General features: G+C 48.5%; 1 protein-coding gene across 4 annotated transcripts in view; it reads right to left on the bottom strand.

The window, feature by feature from the left end:
- The window catches only part of GATAD2A (GATA zinc finger domain containing 2A), a 1,131,740-nt gene that overhangs the window by 40,240 nt on the left and 1,074,834 nt on the right, over positions 1–16,666 (bottom strand). For all 4 annotated transcript variants that reach the window (XM_069649100.1, XM_069649093.1, XM_069649106.1 and 1 more), the window contains one exon: positions 11,158–11,459. In XM_069649100.1, coding sequence (XP_069505201.1) covers positions 11,158–11,459 — 302 coding nt within the window. The remainder of the gene's footprint in view (positions 1–11,157; positions 11,460–16,666) is intronic.

Genomic DNA, 16,666 nt, shown 5'->3' with positions numbered 1-16,666 from the left:
CCAGAGTGGCCCCAATGCCTCTTGTCGAGTGGGCTCTGGGCGTAAAAGGCAAGGTTTTGTCAGAAAGAGAGTAACGCAACTGGATACAGTTGACAATCCACTTGGAGATGGCACCCTTAGAGACGCGATCTCCCTCTTTGCCTGTGGCTACGGAGACAAACAGTTGGTCTGTTTTCATAAGCGGTCTGGTCTTGTTTACGTAGTAAAGGACCGCCCTAGGCACATCTAGGGTGTGTAGTTTAACCTCAGCCGAGCTTTGTGGGTTTTGGAAGAAAGCCGGAAGCTCGATGGACTGGTTTACATGGAATTTAGAAATAAACTTATGTGAGAACCTAGGGTGTGTCCGTAAAACCAGCTTATCCTTATGAATAGTAAAGAAAGGATCCTGCACTGACAGAGCCTGAATTTCACTGACCCTTCTTATGGATGTAATGGCTACTAAGAAGGCAGTCTTATAGGTCAGGTGTTTGAGACTTGTCTTATGCATGGGATCGAATGGGGGGCCCATGAGTTTAGATAGCACCACGTTCAAGTCCCATCCTGGTGGTGGGTTAGATATAGGAGGATGAAGTCTCTTTACTCCCTCCATGAAGGCTTTAACCACGGGTACCTTCCACCACGACACCTTGCTATGTGAGGTGGTGTACGCTGACAGTGCTGCCAGGTGTACCTTTAGTGAGTTGAAAACCAACCCTGCGTCCAGCAGGTGGAGCATGTACGTCACGATTGTGGAAGGAGTGCAATCAACTGGGTTGATTTGTTTATTCTGGCACCAGATAACAAATCTCTTCCATTTGTCGAAGTAGCAATGCCTCGTGTTCGGTTTCCTAGACTCTTTTAGGATGTCCCTACACCTCTGTGGTAAATTGAGATGTCCAAACTCTATGACCTCAGGAGCCATGCTGCTAGGTTCATGGAGTTGGGTAGAGGATGCACCTTCTGACCTTGGTGCTGGGACAGAAGATTGTACCAGCCCGGGAGTTTGATGGGATCGCACACCGAAAGTCTGCGTCGGTGTGGAAACCACGGTTGTCTCGCCCACATGGGAGCAATTAGGACGAGCGTCATCGACTCTGTTCATCTTGTTCACCACCTTCCTGATAAGAGGAGTTGGTGGAAAAGCGTACGCTAACATCCCAGACCAGTTCATCCACAGGGCGTTCCCCAGGGAGTCTGGTTGGGGAAACCTGGATGCAAATCCTGGGCATGTCTGTTTTTGCTTGTGGCGAATAGGTCTATAGTGGGGAAACCCCAGAGAAGAGATCTTCTACGATTTCTCTGTGTAGACACCATTCGTGTTCCTCCGGAAGGGGATCTCTGCTCAAAGCGTCTGCTAGAGAATTGAGACCCCCCTGGAACATGTTGAGATGACAGAAAGATGTTCCGTCTGAGTGCCCATATCCAAATTTTCTGGGCAAGTCTGGACAGATTTGGTGAACGAGTCCCTCCTTGCTTGTTCAGGTAGAACATGGCTGTCGTGCTGTCCGTCCGGATCTGCACCGACAGGTTCAGTAGGTGGGGCTCGAACGCTTGAAGTGCTCTGAAAACTGCCAGAAGCTCTAGCAGGTTGATGTGATTCTTGGCCACTGTGTGAGACCAGAGACACTGAGCTGTGTGGTGGGGATGGTGAGCTCCCCATCCTGTCAGGCATGCGTCTGTCGTGACTACCGCCTGTATCTCGGGATCGTAAAAGGGTTTCCCCTTGGATAGATTGTCTCTTGTCCACCAGTGGAGGCTTTGTACAAGTGTTGGCGAAACGACCACTAGATCGTCCCACTGACCACTTGCCTGAGACCACAGTTTCGCCAACCATTCTTGCATGGGACGCATGCGGGACCAGGTAAATACATGACGCCATCATGCCCAGCAAACGCATTGCTTTGCATACTGTTATCTGGTGACCGGTTTGATATTGCGGAATTTGCAGTAGTATATTCCGAATTCTTTCCTCTGAAGGAAAAGCCAACCCCTCTTGAGTATTTAGAACAGCTCCTAGGAACTGCTTGGAGGTGCTGGGCACCAGACTTGATTTTTTCTGGTTTATGGAGAAGCCCAATTCGAAGAGGAGGTCGATAGTTCTTTGAATGTTTGCCCTGCAAATTACTGGGGTCTCCCCCGTGATGAGCCAGTCGTCCAGATAAGGGTACACTGGGATTGCCTCCCTGCGTAGGTGTGCCGCCGCCACCGCCAGTACCTTGGTGAATACCCTTGGAGCCAAGGCTATCCCGAAGGGCAGTACCTTGAACTGGTAGTGCTGACTGTCCACCTTGAAGCGCAGATATTTTCTGTGCGCTGGGAACATGGAAATATGAAAATAGGCATCTTTCATATCCAATGTTGCCATGTAATCCCCTTTTTTAGGAGGAGAATTACCTCTTGGAGAGTAGTCATGCGAAATTTTTGGGGCTTGACATACTTGTTTGCAGGCCGTAAGTCCAATACTGGGCGCATTGTCAAATCTTTTTTTGGCACAAGGAAGTAAGTTGAATAAATACCCTTGTTTACCTGGTGTACCGGGACGAGTTCTATCGCGTCCTTTGCGAGAAGATTTTCGATCTCTTCGAGTAGGATCTTCTGGTGGTCTAAGGAGTGTATTCCTTGTCGTGGAGGGTGGTTTCGGGGACGCTCTAGGAGTTCTATGCTGTATCCTGCGGACACTGTGGACAGCACCCATCTGTCTGATGTGATCCCTTCCCAAACTTGGGTGAAGATGGAAATGCGTGAGAAGGGACCCTGAATGGAGCGTCACTGTTTTGGTGAAGGCGTGCCCCCTCCTTTATTGGGACTGGCCCTACCCCTACCACGACCTCTTTTGTTACCCCTGCCATAACTCTGGGTAGACTGCTGGTTAGTGTTCCATGTAGTACCCTGGCCCTGGGAATAGTTTGAGCCTCTTTGGGAGTTTTGTCCACGAGGCCGACGAAAATTGCCATTCCCTCTCTTGTTAGGGGGTTTGTTGGTTAGTTGCCCTAGGGACTTGAGTGTCTAGTACTCGTCCTTGGCATTCTTCAGCGTGTCCTCGACCGCCTTTCCAAACAATAGATCCGGCTCCACCGGCTTATCTATCAATGATGCTTGGGTCTCGGCCTTGAAACCAGACTGCTGTAGCCAAGCATGCCTCTTGATGTCCGTGCTTTCAGCAATTAATCTGCCGGCGTTATCCGCGGCATCAAAGGTTGATTTTAAAATGCAACCTGACACGGCTCTCCCCTCTGCCGAAACTCGTGCCAATTGGCTTTTTAAGGGTTCTGGGTCGGGGTCTATGAGAGCTGCGACTTCTTCCCACTGGTGGCAGTTGTAACTAGCCAGCAGGGTGGTGGAGTTGGCAATCCTTGCCTGGTAGGCGGAAGTGGAGGCTACTTTCCTGCCCAAGCCATAAATCTTCTTGCTCTCCTCGTCGGGGGGAGCTTCGGACGATGACAAGGGTGTTCCCGCCCTCTTACGAGTGTTTGCAACAACCAGGGAGTCCGGTTTGAGATGTCCCCTTATGTACAGTGGGTCCGATTGGGCTGCCCTGAAAAGCTTTTCAATTCTGGGGTTTACTGCCCTAGTGAGATTGGGGTTAACAAGGGAAGGGTCTATCCCCCTTTGTATTGACTTAAGGATAGGGATGGCCTGAGCAACAGGTATCTTTTCTCCCACCAATTCCTCTGCAACGTCCCTCTCTTCCTGAGCACCTTGGGTGTCAATGTGGAAGTGCTGTGCCGCTCTGGACAGGACCTCATTCAGGAGAGGCTGGTTGCCGACAGAGTAGTCTGTAACCTCGGGCTCTTTTTCTACCGGGGAATCTACCCTGTATGTATCTGTGTCGTCCCCCTCCTCCTCTTGGTCCTCATCATCCCCATAATAGGCTGTCCCAGTTTGTTCTTCGAACATGCCCACGTCTGGATCCTCACCAAAGGATGGATCTTCCTGATACTGAGAATAGGGCTGTATATAGAAGGGGTCTGAAGACTGAGTTGGTGCTTCACCCCGGGACTTCTTACTTGGGGGTATTGGATCCTTAGAGCCTGAGGGAGTTGACCCTTCTGGGGTATGGGGTAAGAGAGAAAGTGTTCTGGGTTTTCGGCGTAGAAATCTGCCAATGATAACATCCTTGACATTACTCTGTCTATGTCATCACTGGACCATTCCCTTGAACTGGGAATAACTCTTTCCTGGGGTGCTTTCCCTGTTTTATCCTGACTAGACCTACTGGCCTGAACAGGGGCCTTAGGGACAAGAGACTGAGACTTGTCCGTCTGTTTAGGTGGAGTAGAATGTAGTTTAGGAGTGGAAGTAGGCTGGGACTGCTTACTTTGTTGTTTTCCCCCTCCCCGCAGGTGGAAGAGTGTTTCCCCGATTTCTGGGCCCTATCAGAGCTTTTCGATGCCTGGTGCCGAAATTCGGGGGTAGAGTCCCTGTCTCTGGAGAGAGAAAGGGATTCGGTAGCAGCCTTCGCGCTGCCTGCAGACGCCGACTCCTGGAGTGCGGCCTGGGGGTAGAGGTCGGCGTCGTCCTCCGACGACCGAACCTCAGTCACTAAGGGGAGTGAGGCACTCTTAGCAACAGTGGAGGGTTGCCTGGTGTCATGAGGCGACCTCGAACGCGAACGCCCAGGACACTGACTCGGTGGACCGTTCTCTACGTGCCTCTTTCCGAGAACTCGACGTGCGCGTCGAGTCTCGTTGGACCTTTGTTTGCTGGAAGTGGTGTGGGTAGCGCTCGTGTCGCCGGGGGTCTTCCCCATAGCTGCCCTGCCGGACAACCTTCCGAGGTCGGGGACTTGCGCTTGGCTGTCCATCGACGCCACATTGCCCTCGCTGTCCGAAAGTACGGCGTCGCTGCCATCGCTGAAGGCACCCTCCGCGGCCATGGCCTCTTGTCGCCTAGCGTGGCGAGCCCAACGCTTTGTCGAACGGTCCTTAAGGGTCTTCGGTTTAAACCGACTGCACGCTCTGCAATTCGCCTCGGGGTGGTCCCTCGGCAAGCAGAGGTTACATGTAGCGTGTCCGTCAACCCAAGGATACTTGCGGTTGCACTTGGGGCAAAATTGAAAAGGGGTACCCTCCATACGCACCCCGTGGCAGCTGGCTGGGAGTGTAGGAATATAAGTAATGTACCTATATTAATCAGAGTGTAGGATATGTGCCACCCCCCACTCTCCCTACTTGCAGGGACGAGTCCAGAGGACTTCCGAGGTCCAAATCCGACGGTTGCATTTTCTCCGATCCGGCGTCGAGTGTCGATGTTCGGAGACTCGACGTATAGGTGGAATAAACGGGGAAATATATAACAATATTGGCAAAATATGACTAAAAAGGGAACTCCGCTCAGTGCTTCCGACCAGCATGGCGGAAAAAAACAATCTGAGGGTCCTAGATGCGTGAGGGATCATTGATACAGAGCTTCACCTGCCAACGCAGGGGTTTGGAGGGTTCACCTTCATTCACCAGCCAATCAGGGTGTTGCAGGCAAAGGGCAGCCTGGGAGCCAGGTGTGCACAAAGGCATGGTGGCAGCCATCTTGGAGGGGTCGAGTGGGTCTCCAGACCCAGTGCTTCTTTCAGAGTACATGTTGCTGCAGGTCTCCCTGGTAAGGAAGGGGGAACTGTGTCACAATGAGACCGACGGAGACTGCAGCTCTAGTAAGGTAAAACCGATATACTTTTAAAAAGAGCCATCAGCAACTAAAAGATCAGTATAACCTAAAGCAGCCGTATTCTGTACAGGCTATCAGCAAGTCAGGGGAAGCAAGACCCACTTGGGGACACTCCTACATTTATATCCTAACATGGAAAGTCCGGTGGAACAAACAGCATTACATTTGGGAAGAAGGGGACCCAAAACACAGGTGAGTAAATTACATACTATCTATTTAGTTAGAATGCAAGACAGTTTCTAAGGAAAGTAAAACTTTGAGTACACTTATTCAGAATGGCACACAGCTATTCCAGGTAGGTATTGGTATTGTCTATTGATAAAGCGCCTATACACAAAGCAAGTGTTTTAAAGCGCTCAAGGAGGGAGGGAACCATGGGAAAAAACAGTCATTCAGAGCCCTTGAATTTCTGAGCGATACAAGTCTGCACGGGCAGAGTGGGTGCAATAAACAAGTGCATATAATTCAATTAATGGTGTAGATAACAGCAAATATGTCTGACAACGACACTGCAGTTTTTCCAAGTACATTGAGGCGCCACCATGCAAGGAGGGGCGACAAGGGACTATCTTCAAGGCAAGGTGCATTCAGATTGTGCAGGGGCGCAGACAGGAGAGGGTGGAGGGGGACAAGGGCAGGGGTGAGGTTGTGGGAGGGGACCAAGTGCACTCAGTCCGAAGCTGGGGTAAGTGCTGAGAGATGCCACACATGGGTCACTGACCAAGTGCAGTAATGATGAGGCAAGTGCAAGGCCCGGAGGCAAGTGCAAGAGGACTGGTGAGGGTGCCAGGAACCTGCGAGACTCTGACGTAAATTAAGCGGCCAGTCAGCTGGCTGTGCAGAAATAGGTGGGATAGAGCGGAGAGAAAGGTTAGCTGGGTAGAGGGAGAGAGAAGGAAGAGGAATGTCTTAAGGAGATCAAGCTCAAGACAGAGTGCAGCAGGGAGGCCCCTGCAGAGGATAAATATCTCCCTCCAAATCTCTGCTTGGAGAACTGGCTCACTCGCAGAAGGTTGGAGGTAGATGAGTGGAGGGCTCAGGAAGGACAGGATTTAGGTAGGCAACGTTGCAGATAGGTAGGTCCCAGGCTCCAGAAAGCCTTGTGGACAATGCAGAGGGCCTTGAACTTGATACTTGCAGCCACCGGGAGCCAGAGATGGATTTCCGTGCCAGAGACATGCAGTCCCTGGGCTTGAGGCCAAGGATAAGTTTTGCGGTTCTGTTCTGGATGATTTGCAGAGGGCGCAAAGCAAATGCAGGGAGGTTGAGAAAGAGGCTGTCGCAGTAGTCCAGCCTTGAGAGAACCAGGGTTCTGTAGACAGTGAGCCCCTGGGGGAAGGTGCGAAAAGGAAGAGTACCTCTGAGGAGGTTCAGCTGGTAGTTTAACTTTTTAGAAATGTCCGAAATGTGAGTGGAGTCGAAGATGACCCCAAGGTTTTTTGCCTCTCTGGGTGCGGGCACAGGGTCAAGGGAGACCAGCCAGAGTGAGTGTGGGAAAGCGGGAGGAGTAACATTGCGAACAAGCTCAGTCATACTGGCGTTGAGGCAGAGGTCGTTTGCAGCACGACTGAATTGCAGACAGTCAAATATGAGCAAGTTAGAGGAGGGGGCTGAGGGTAGCCTGAAGGAGAGTTGCCCATCATCCGCCTAACACTGGAAGTTAGAGATGAAAGTGGCAATCGCATGTGCAAGGGCAGCCATGTAGACACTGAAGAACCAGGGGGATAGTTTAGAACCCTGGGGAACGCTACAGATTTAAAGAGTGGTAATAGAGAGAAAGGACCCAAGTTCCACCTGGGATGGGCGGTCGGAAAGGAAGGAGGTTAACCACGCCAGAGACTGACCTGTGATTCCCAGGGTGTCATGCAGAAGTGCTTTCAGGATGGCGTGATTTACTGTGTCAAAGGAAGAGGAGAGGTCAAGAAGAATGAGGACAGAGGCAGCGTTAGTGTCAAGATTTGAGAGCAGGTCTTTACGGGTGTTCAGAAGAGCTGTTTCCGTGCCTCTGAATGCTCTAAAGCCAGACTGATGGTCGTGGAAGCAACCATCAGTTTCAGTGTGGAGGGTGAGCTGAGAGACGACCATCTTCTCCAGGAGTTTGCTTAGGAAAGGAGTTATAGAGATAGGGCAGTATTTTGCCGGAATGGAGGGATCGGCAGAGGTGAAACCTATATATACTTTTCAGAATGGCAGAACATATCTAAGGTAAGTAATAACTTTATATATATTCTTTACAAGTGGCAGAACGCTTTCAAGGTAAGTAACAACTTTTTTTTAACTGTTCACTCTCAGAGTTTGAGGTTAACAACTAACTCTTTTACAAGTAAGTAAACTTTTAGCTCTTGTTTTACTTTTCAAGGCAGATCCCTTAAAGTAGCCAGCTCTTCCCAATTCTATGACACGAGTTCTCTCAAAGCAGAGGAACCCTAGTGGTCTAAGAGCCAGCTGTAGGCAGGGTGAGATAGGGCTCAGCTGCAGGCAAAGTCGGAGTTCCAGAGGAAGACTGTTCAAACAAGTAATTCTACTTTCAAAGTTAGTTCAGGGTCCAGTGACTTCAGAGAAGACACCCTAGGAGGATTCCAGCAGGGGCCTGGGTTAACTGGACGAGAGGACTCCCAACCAAAGAAAACACCCCGAAGCTACACAGGAATCACAAGAGACTTAAGGTACGTAATACCAAAGCCAACACAGTACCTCCGCACAGAAGAAGAGTTTGCAGCAGGAGGACATTAGGATCTGCAGCCGAAAACTCAGGCGCTGAATTCCTTATCATTAAGACATGACCCTGGATGGGCCTTTTCAGCAAGGATCGACGCAGAAGGTTCCAGGCAAGAGTTTATTTGCAGCTGGATGTTGCTCTGAATTTGGCCCCTTTTCAGGAGCCCAAAGAAGACTGATTAATGCCGGTCGGACCCGGTGTCACATCTCTGGAGGTCCAGCAGGATGTGCACAAAGTTTCAGCAAGATTTGGAAGACTGTGCACCGCACAATGGCTCAAGGTCCCAGGGTATTGGGGTATTGCAGCCCTGCAAGGTCACAGGACGATGAGGGACGGCTCAAAATGCTGGTCTTGAGTCTAGTGGGTCTCACCAGGCTCTGGGTCGGGGTCGTAGTTTTCCGAGTCCCTAGTTTGATTGGAAGAAAGGGTAACAGCAAGCTCTCGGTTACATAGCAGGCTCTCAGGTTTCTAGAAATCGTCTCAGCAGTGTTTTCTTCATCATCCTCTTCCGTTTCAGTTCCAGTGGTCTACTACCTCTTCAGCTTCCAGGATCTGACTTTTATGCAGGAACCCAGACAACCAAACAGCCATGCAACATGCAAACTTGGAGGGTTGGCAGTTTTTTCAGGACAGCCAGCCTCCCAGTTCGAACTGGATTCTAGCAGTCAGGATGGAAGACAAATGGCTGCAGAGTTTTTACTCCAAACCCCCCACCCTGCTTCCCGCCTTCACAGATACTCTGGAGCCTGAGCAGGGAATCCACAAGAATCCCGCCGAAGACAAAATTGACACACAGGATTTTCTCGCCCTGGAGGTCAGGGGAAGGAACAAGAAAGGACAAGGAACCATGAAATGGCTAAAAAAGAAGACAAGGGCCTTTTTGCTCAAATGAGCACCCTTGGGTGCCTTTATTGGGGCTGTGGAAACAGACTGCGGTAAAGGTGCACAGAATAAAAAGGTTCACTGCCACCAGCCAATTAAGGGTAAGCTTGTTCCTGTAACAAAGGTTACAGTTAAAAGGATAAAGGGGAAATATTGTATCTCCCCAGCACTCCACATAAGGTGGGGTGTACTAGTTACACCTAATAAAATGTTAAAGGGATCCAAAGATCCTTTCTACCCTTGGGAACTGTAGTTTTCGCAAGGTTAGCCAGAGAAAGTTATAAGGGGAGCCCCAAGGGCAACCCGGCAACAATAGGCAGTATGTGCCAAAAGTTGTCAAAGGATAAAATTAAAAAGGCACTATGGAGTGTCTTAAAAATGACACCCATAAAAAGAGTAAAAGATTACGTGAGTGTGGAAAAAAGGTTCCCACTCACTGAGGTACAAGGAAAAATAATCCACTAGTAAAGCAAAATGTTCTGGGTTGACGCAGGTCAGGAAGATTTATCATTGCTATGAAAATCTTACCTAACACGGTCAGAGACTGGTCCCCTGGACACTAGGCCCACAGAAATTCACACAGGTAAGTCTTGTTGCATAAGCTATGGTTCCCCCAAGTTCCAGGCCACAACTCAGAACTGCGACCTCTGCAGGACAGTAGCCCAAACTCAGAACTGGGGCACTTCTGAAGGCCCTTCTTCATAGGACTCTGAGCTGACATTGAGAATGGATGATGCCTCCACTCCAAGGGTTGCAGCTTCTTCGCAGGACTGCTTGAGATCTTCCACAGGACAGAGCTCTACCAGGGCACAGGGCAGCAGCAGATGTTGGTTGCCAGGCCTTCTTCCAACGGGTCTCTGTTCTCCTCACATGTCGGCTCCTTCCAGGATCTCTCTAGTGTGGGTGCAGGTATCCTAAAAGCCAGTTAAGAGCTGAAACTCCCACTAGTCAATGACACATCTGACACCCCCCCCCCCCCCAATCCCATGTATACCACTCAGGCACACTGGCACCAGTTTGTGGATTGGGGCCAGACAGTCCCAACCCACCTTCTAGCAGCAAGCACACAGCCTCCCAGTAGTCTGCCAAAAGCCTCTGCTTTCCCGGACATTGGAAGTGCATATAAGGATTTTCCTGGCCTCACAGTCCAAGAAAAAGGTTAAAAGACATGATGTCCAAAGGACAAGCAAAAGACCTTGTGGCATGGCCATGTTTGACCACTAGCCACAGTTAGTAGCTAAACCTGGTTAACACCGCAAGGCTAAAATGAAATAAACCAAAAAGTAGTAAAAAGTAACTGCTGCCACCAGCTTGTCCATATAGCACACCTAGAGTAACCAAAGATCCTCTGAGTGTTAGTCTAGGGCAAAACAAAAATTGTACCTCATTGTAAGATGCATTGTACAATGATACAAGTTAGCAAAAGTGATAACAAGTTACTAAAAGTAGTAATAAAGTAACAAGACTCAGGGAAGCAATGTTTCCCAGTACTGACAGCCTGAAGGACATACCAGTATCCCCAGGACAGATCATCAAAAGACAGTTTAGTGAAGCTTAAGGCTTCACTGCACTGTAAAAGGGGGTCCATAGAAATGGAAGGAAAGGTGCAATAAAGCGAAGTCTTTCCTAACAATGGGCGAATATTCCAACAGCATGTGAATCAATGCAAGATCAATGCATATTTTAAGACTGCTCCATGGGGCCTACATATTCACAGGTGTTGCGGAGCTGCAAGCTCTTAGCCGTTCCACAACTACCACATGTCACAGATCATTTTCATTAGCAAGAATATGTAAATAGCAAATGATGTGCTTTAAATTATAAAGCAGCCTCTCCCGTGTTGAGAAGGAAACTTGTATAAAAAAGAAAAGTCATTTTAAAAAGGCAACAAAATGCAGCAGCAACCATGTACTTACTGTTCGTACTTGCTTCAGAGCATGGTGCTGTGCGACAGACTCTTGCTTAGCTTGTACGGAGGCAGCGGCGGTCTGCTGAAGTATTCGCTGCTCAATCTCCTGCTCTTGCTGGAGAGCCTTAACAAAGGCAGCCTTAAGTCGGTTTGTGTGCTCTGCCTTCAGTGCCTTCTTCTGGTTGGAGGTCATGCAAGTGTCGCACATGATGATGCCATTCTTTTCCTCCCTCCAGCGGCTAGTGAAGTCAGTCTTGCACTGGGCACAGCAGTAAGGTTCATGCGAAGAGGATGCAGTTGAAGCTTTGCCTGCAGAACACAAAACCCACGACATGAAGCCTGGGCAGTAAGAGCAGCATGAAGATCCCAGTGCCCCTTCCCCTCATATTCCAAGTGTGAGCATTATATAAATATTGTGTGAACATCAAGACCTAGATGACGACTGCACTTGCATATTCTGAACACTCACAAGGCATAGTATGTTTGTGTTCCCTTCCTGTTAGTCTCACTTTTTGTATGCACTGTTAATGCAATTATTTACCTCTGTTGTAATTCATTGTCTATCTCCCCTGCCCCCACCCTGTCGCCTTGTGGGTGCTTTGAAACAGTTTTGCTAAATGTATAAGCATCTAACAAATGACCAATAAACAAAAACTGCTGGAAAAACAATACAGATTCCTGGATCTAAATATGGATCTTCTACAAAGACTTTTTTTTCCATTTGCCACAAAGCAACAACTTTACATTTAACACATTTTAATTAATATGCAACCATTTGTTTCTCGCAAACGGAACCCTTTTTTTTTTTTTTTTTACAGGTACTTACAAGGTAGCAGCTCTTGCATTAATCAACTGCTTTATCTTACCTAGAGATCTATGAGTGTACTCCTTTACAGAGGCATGAAGTGAAAAGAAAATATTTCAGTTCTCTATAAATTCCTGTATCTAAAACTCCATCTTCCAGAAGGTTCCGAGGCATACAGTGAATTCTTTCATTATACAGCTCTTGTGGCTATTAATCAACCTAGGATACCACTTATTTGTTAGATGTGTATTTTGTGTGTGATGTACTAGTATACTGAAGCAATAAACCCAAACGTGGGGGCGGCTTTTCTGGCTCATCACGACCTGGAGACCAATGTTCTGGTCTTGACCATCGTTCCCAGCACAGTTACAGACTGATCAATCTCTCCTTTACCCCGGCTCTGGGGTTTATAGCTATCAGTACTGCGGGACCATTCATATGGAATGGGTATGTTGAGCTAATAAATAGGGGAAGCAGGAAAAAACAAGAAGAAGACAAGCCGCAGAGAAACATAGGACAAGCCACATGTTTGAAGCAACCGCAAGGCACTTTGGAAAGAATGGGATTTTTGCTTGTTCGGACTGGTTTGCAGTCTTTTTCGTCCCATGAGTCTTAATCGAAGGTACCAGCAGGGATGCTACCACAGGTATTGTGCTCTCTGGGAATAAAGTTGGCCAGAACAGCAAGAGTGTTCTGTAGTTTTCACCCCTCTGGCTCGTCAGGTGTCGGTGCTCAACTGGCTGTGCACTAACCGCCTGGTGTTGGCAATTTGGGTTGTTTAAAGTGGTTTTACAAGGTTGAATCCATACAGCCCCTTTGAGAAATGAACAGTTACTCACTGAAGTGACTAGTGTACTCTTTCCATAGTCCCCTTTCCCCCATACTGTATGGGTTGGAGACGGAACCTTTCTCACCAGAAAAAACGTTCTTCCCTTTGGATTTAGAGGTGCGTGGCCCTGGGAGCATGAGCTTGCCCGACTCCACAAGGGCAACAAGGGCGAAACATGTTTGGGGATGCTTGTGGTCTTGTGCAGAAGGGATGTGGCCTAGCAGTTCGGGCTGGACTGCCCCTTTTGGGGTGGGGCCAAGCCTGATTTGCATATGGTCTTTCCCCTTCTGTAATGGCTTGGCAGGTGAAGAACGGTGGTCTGGAGGGTTGCCCAGAGCAATGCCAGTGGTTAAGATTTATTCTAAACCTTCCAGCCATCACCTATTTGTTTTTGCTTCGACTCCACCCACTGGCACCACTCCTCAGTCCCCATTGACGCGTCGACAATATTTAACATTGCCTAATGACTCCAGTATTATTAGGGGGTGAGGATGGTGGGACATATGGAGGAAAGGGAACTATGGACTAAGAGTATGCTAGTCACTACGGTGAGTAACTATTGATTACTCTTGCGTCCCATCCCCTTTTCGTCCATTCTGTACGGGCGATTACAACTGAATGTAGCCCTCGGGAGACCCACCTTAAGAAAACAAGTTCCTTAGAACCGCCTGTCCGAAGGCCGCGTCTGACCTAGAGGCAGCGTCCAAACAGTAGTGTTTACAGAAAGCTGAATGGGAGGGCCAAGTGGCCGCCCTGCTGATGACCTGCCACGGGGCATGCCGTTGGAATAAGATTGCCATGGCCTTGGTGTCAGTCTAGAAATCTAATTCGAGACCACAAACGTATTTTGGTGGCCGTGGGCCAACCGTCTCATGCACGATACGACAGAATATAGGTTTTCGAATGTTCTAATGAACAGCCATTTTGATGTAACAAGAATCGCCATTTTGTTTTCTAACCATTGCTCATTGCTTTCTGTTCCTATTGCTTCGCAGTATATTTTTCGCTTACACTGCTTGACTGAGGAACAATGCTGTCTGTATATGAAAAGGACAAGGCCACAGGGCCGAGAGGATAACAAGAGTTTCGCTGAAACACTAACGTAGGCAGCGCCAGGAAGAATGCCCGGCTCCCTCCTTAATGTAGCCTTGAAGCAGAGACGCAGGGCATTTAATCATTTCACAGCTGCCAGCCAGTCTCGTTATATGGTAGAATATGTTAGAATAATACCACTAAAGGCTTGAATTATGCTTTTCTAACGGCCCCCCTTTGCTGAGCCCGCTAAGAGCATGTCGGCTCCCAGGACGCGAATAGGACGCGAATAGCACCTGATAGATAGCAAGGTCCGTAATGTAACCCCCTCTGCATGTAGCTCGCTTCCAAGAACAGAAGCGCCATGTTCTATTCAATAACCATTTGTGAATGCATTCATGTATAGTGTTTGTGTGAGATTAAAAACAGACGGTTTGATATAAACAAAATTAATAAATTAAAAAGAGCTTTACATAAGAAAAATAACAGCAGGACAATGAAAAATGCAAAATAACAAAAAAGAGCAGGACAATCAGCCATGTTAAGAACCCGAAAGAAGATAAATTAAATGGGCCTTAAGTCCGGTAGTTTAAGAGCAGACACTCACAAGGAGGGTGGGGGTGGGCAGGGGTGTGAGGAGATCCAGTGAAAAGGTGCTAATAGAAAGAAGGAGTTGGAAATTAGAGGCAGCACAAGGGGGTTTAGGGACTACTAGATGAAAACCGGACTGCGAACAGAGGTAGAGTAGAAAGAAACTTCAAGAGGACAGTTTAGAGGGAATAAGGCCATGGAGGCATTTGAAAACAAAGGAAATCAAAGTGGATACGAGAATCAAAAGGTAAAATAGAAGCAGATGGGACAGGATGAGATATATGAGCAGGGGGAGGAAGACAGAAGTAGGAGGATAACTATTAGAGGGAGAAGGAGTGAGATCGGAATCAGGAAGGTCAATTAAAAGGGTTGAGCAAGAGTCAATCTGTGAAAAGGTGGGGCTGAAATGAGTTTAGAGGCATGTTAAAATAGAAAAGGATGAGCATGACAGATTGAAATGTAAGCGACAGTTAGGTGCAGCACCGAGTTATGGGAGTATAAGAATGCAAAGGTTATGGGCAGAAGTGGAGAATGGAAGAGAAGGGGGAACCGAGAGACATGGGCAGTGGAAGCTGAGAAGGGGATGTTAGGCAGAAACCTGTGCAGTTCCCTTGGGGAACACTGCAAAAGATTTAAGACTACAGGTATAGCAGTAAACCCACTTGGTAGCAGTCCGCACCACCCAGATTTACCTGGTAGCTGTGGCTGAGCAGTCAGACTTCCCTCAAGAAGAGTTAGGCAGTATGCAAAGTATACACAATATGTACTCAGACACAATAGCACAAGCAAACACTGACCAGAGCTTGGTTTCAAAAGTATATAGTTATTTATTTTTTTAAGAACACATAAGTTGAAAACACTCTAGCAAAGTATAGTAAAAACACTTAAACACAGTTATAAGGAAAGCAGTTTCAACCCTTACTCCTATCTAGACAACTCTAAGTTAACCCCACATAATTAAAACAGAGGTGAGCGCTTAACGTTAGATGACACTCTAGTAGGTTTAAGGAAGGGATAAAAAGAAACAGAAATGGGTTAAACACACCACTCTAAGGTCCAGAACACTTGCAATAGGCTCAAAGAAGCACAAAGTCACAGGTGAGCAAAAGTCACTAGGCAGGGCCCACTCTTAGAGTAGCCGGAGCGAAAATGTGCCCAAGATCACACTGTTATTAGGGATTCAAAGTCTTGCAAAGAGTTAGAAAGAGTTTAGAGTGGCTTAGAAGTTTAGCCAGGGTATTCCAGGCACTCCCAGGTTCGAAAGCCGGGGGCTAAATCTACCCCGTACAGTCGGTGGCAAGGGAAGCCAGGCGGAACACGTTTCCTTAAGCGGAAAGGATCCTCCAGCGGTGGCAGTTGTTCCAGGCAGTGGCAGCAAGGCTCGACGTCGGTCAGGGGAGAAGAAGTTCTCGCAGAAGAAGAAGGTCGTTGCACTGCCCGGGAAGAAACCAGCCGCGGAGTCCTCCGGTCAAAGGGTTGTACCGACTTTCGTGGTTGGGGTAAAAGTGGTGGGGTTCCGGTTGCCGGGGTGCTTGGCACTGGCAAGGCGGCCACGAGATACCTCGAGAAGCGAAAAGAAGGCGAAAACTGGTTGTCCCCACCAGTCAAGGGAAGGAGCCACTCCGTTAAGAGTTCTCCTCGGTCGTCGGGAAAAGTGGTGAGACGGTTCAGCAGGGCTCCACCGGGTGGTGTCGTCGAAGCAGGTCGGCTCAGCTCTTCCCTCGTCGGATTCTTGGTCCTGTGGCGACTTCTAAAGTTCCAGTCCCCAAAGCCCTGCTTTTATGCAGCAAACCCCCATTCACCCAGCCTAGCTGTCACTCAAACATGCTAAGTGGTGAGCCGGCCGGCTCACCACTTGGGCCAATCAGGACGGAGTGCGACTTGAGTTACCAAGGTAACTCAGTCCAGGGTGCCTAAACCCCCCTCCACCCCTCCTAAGTACCCCAGACAGAGTGGCACCACTTTGGAGGGCTTCTGTGGAGAAGCCCGCCAAAAGTGGAACAAAGGGCTCCACTTTGGGTCAGAGTTACAGAGGCGAACGCCAACGCCATTTTAGAATCAAGTTTTGGCAAAAAGTCCCAACCGGAGTTATAATAATAAATATATAAACCGGCGGTATGTTTAAGGCTACCGTAAATAAATAATTAAATGTGTTAGCCTAAAACAATGGGAAATCCCATAGGAAAATATTCGCGGTTGAATATAAAACGTAGTTTCCACTGCCACCAGCCAAAACTCGATCAGGGGGGACGGAGACGT

This window comes from Ambystoma mexicanum, chromosome 1p (assembly GCF_040938575.1).
Source record: "Ambystoma mexicanum isolate Mex_15411 chromosome 1p, UKY_AmexF1_1, whole genome shotgun sequence".
Taxonomy (NCBI): Eukaryota; Metazoa; Chordata; class Amphibia; order Caudata; family Ambystomatidae; genus Ambystoma; species Ambystoma mexicanum.
This window is presented reverse-complemented; position numbering and strand designations above follow the sequence as displayed.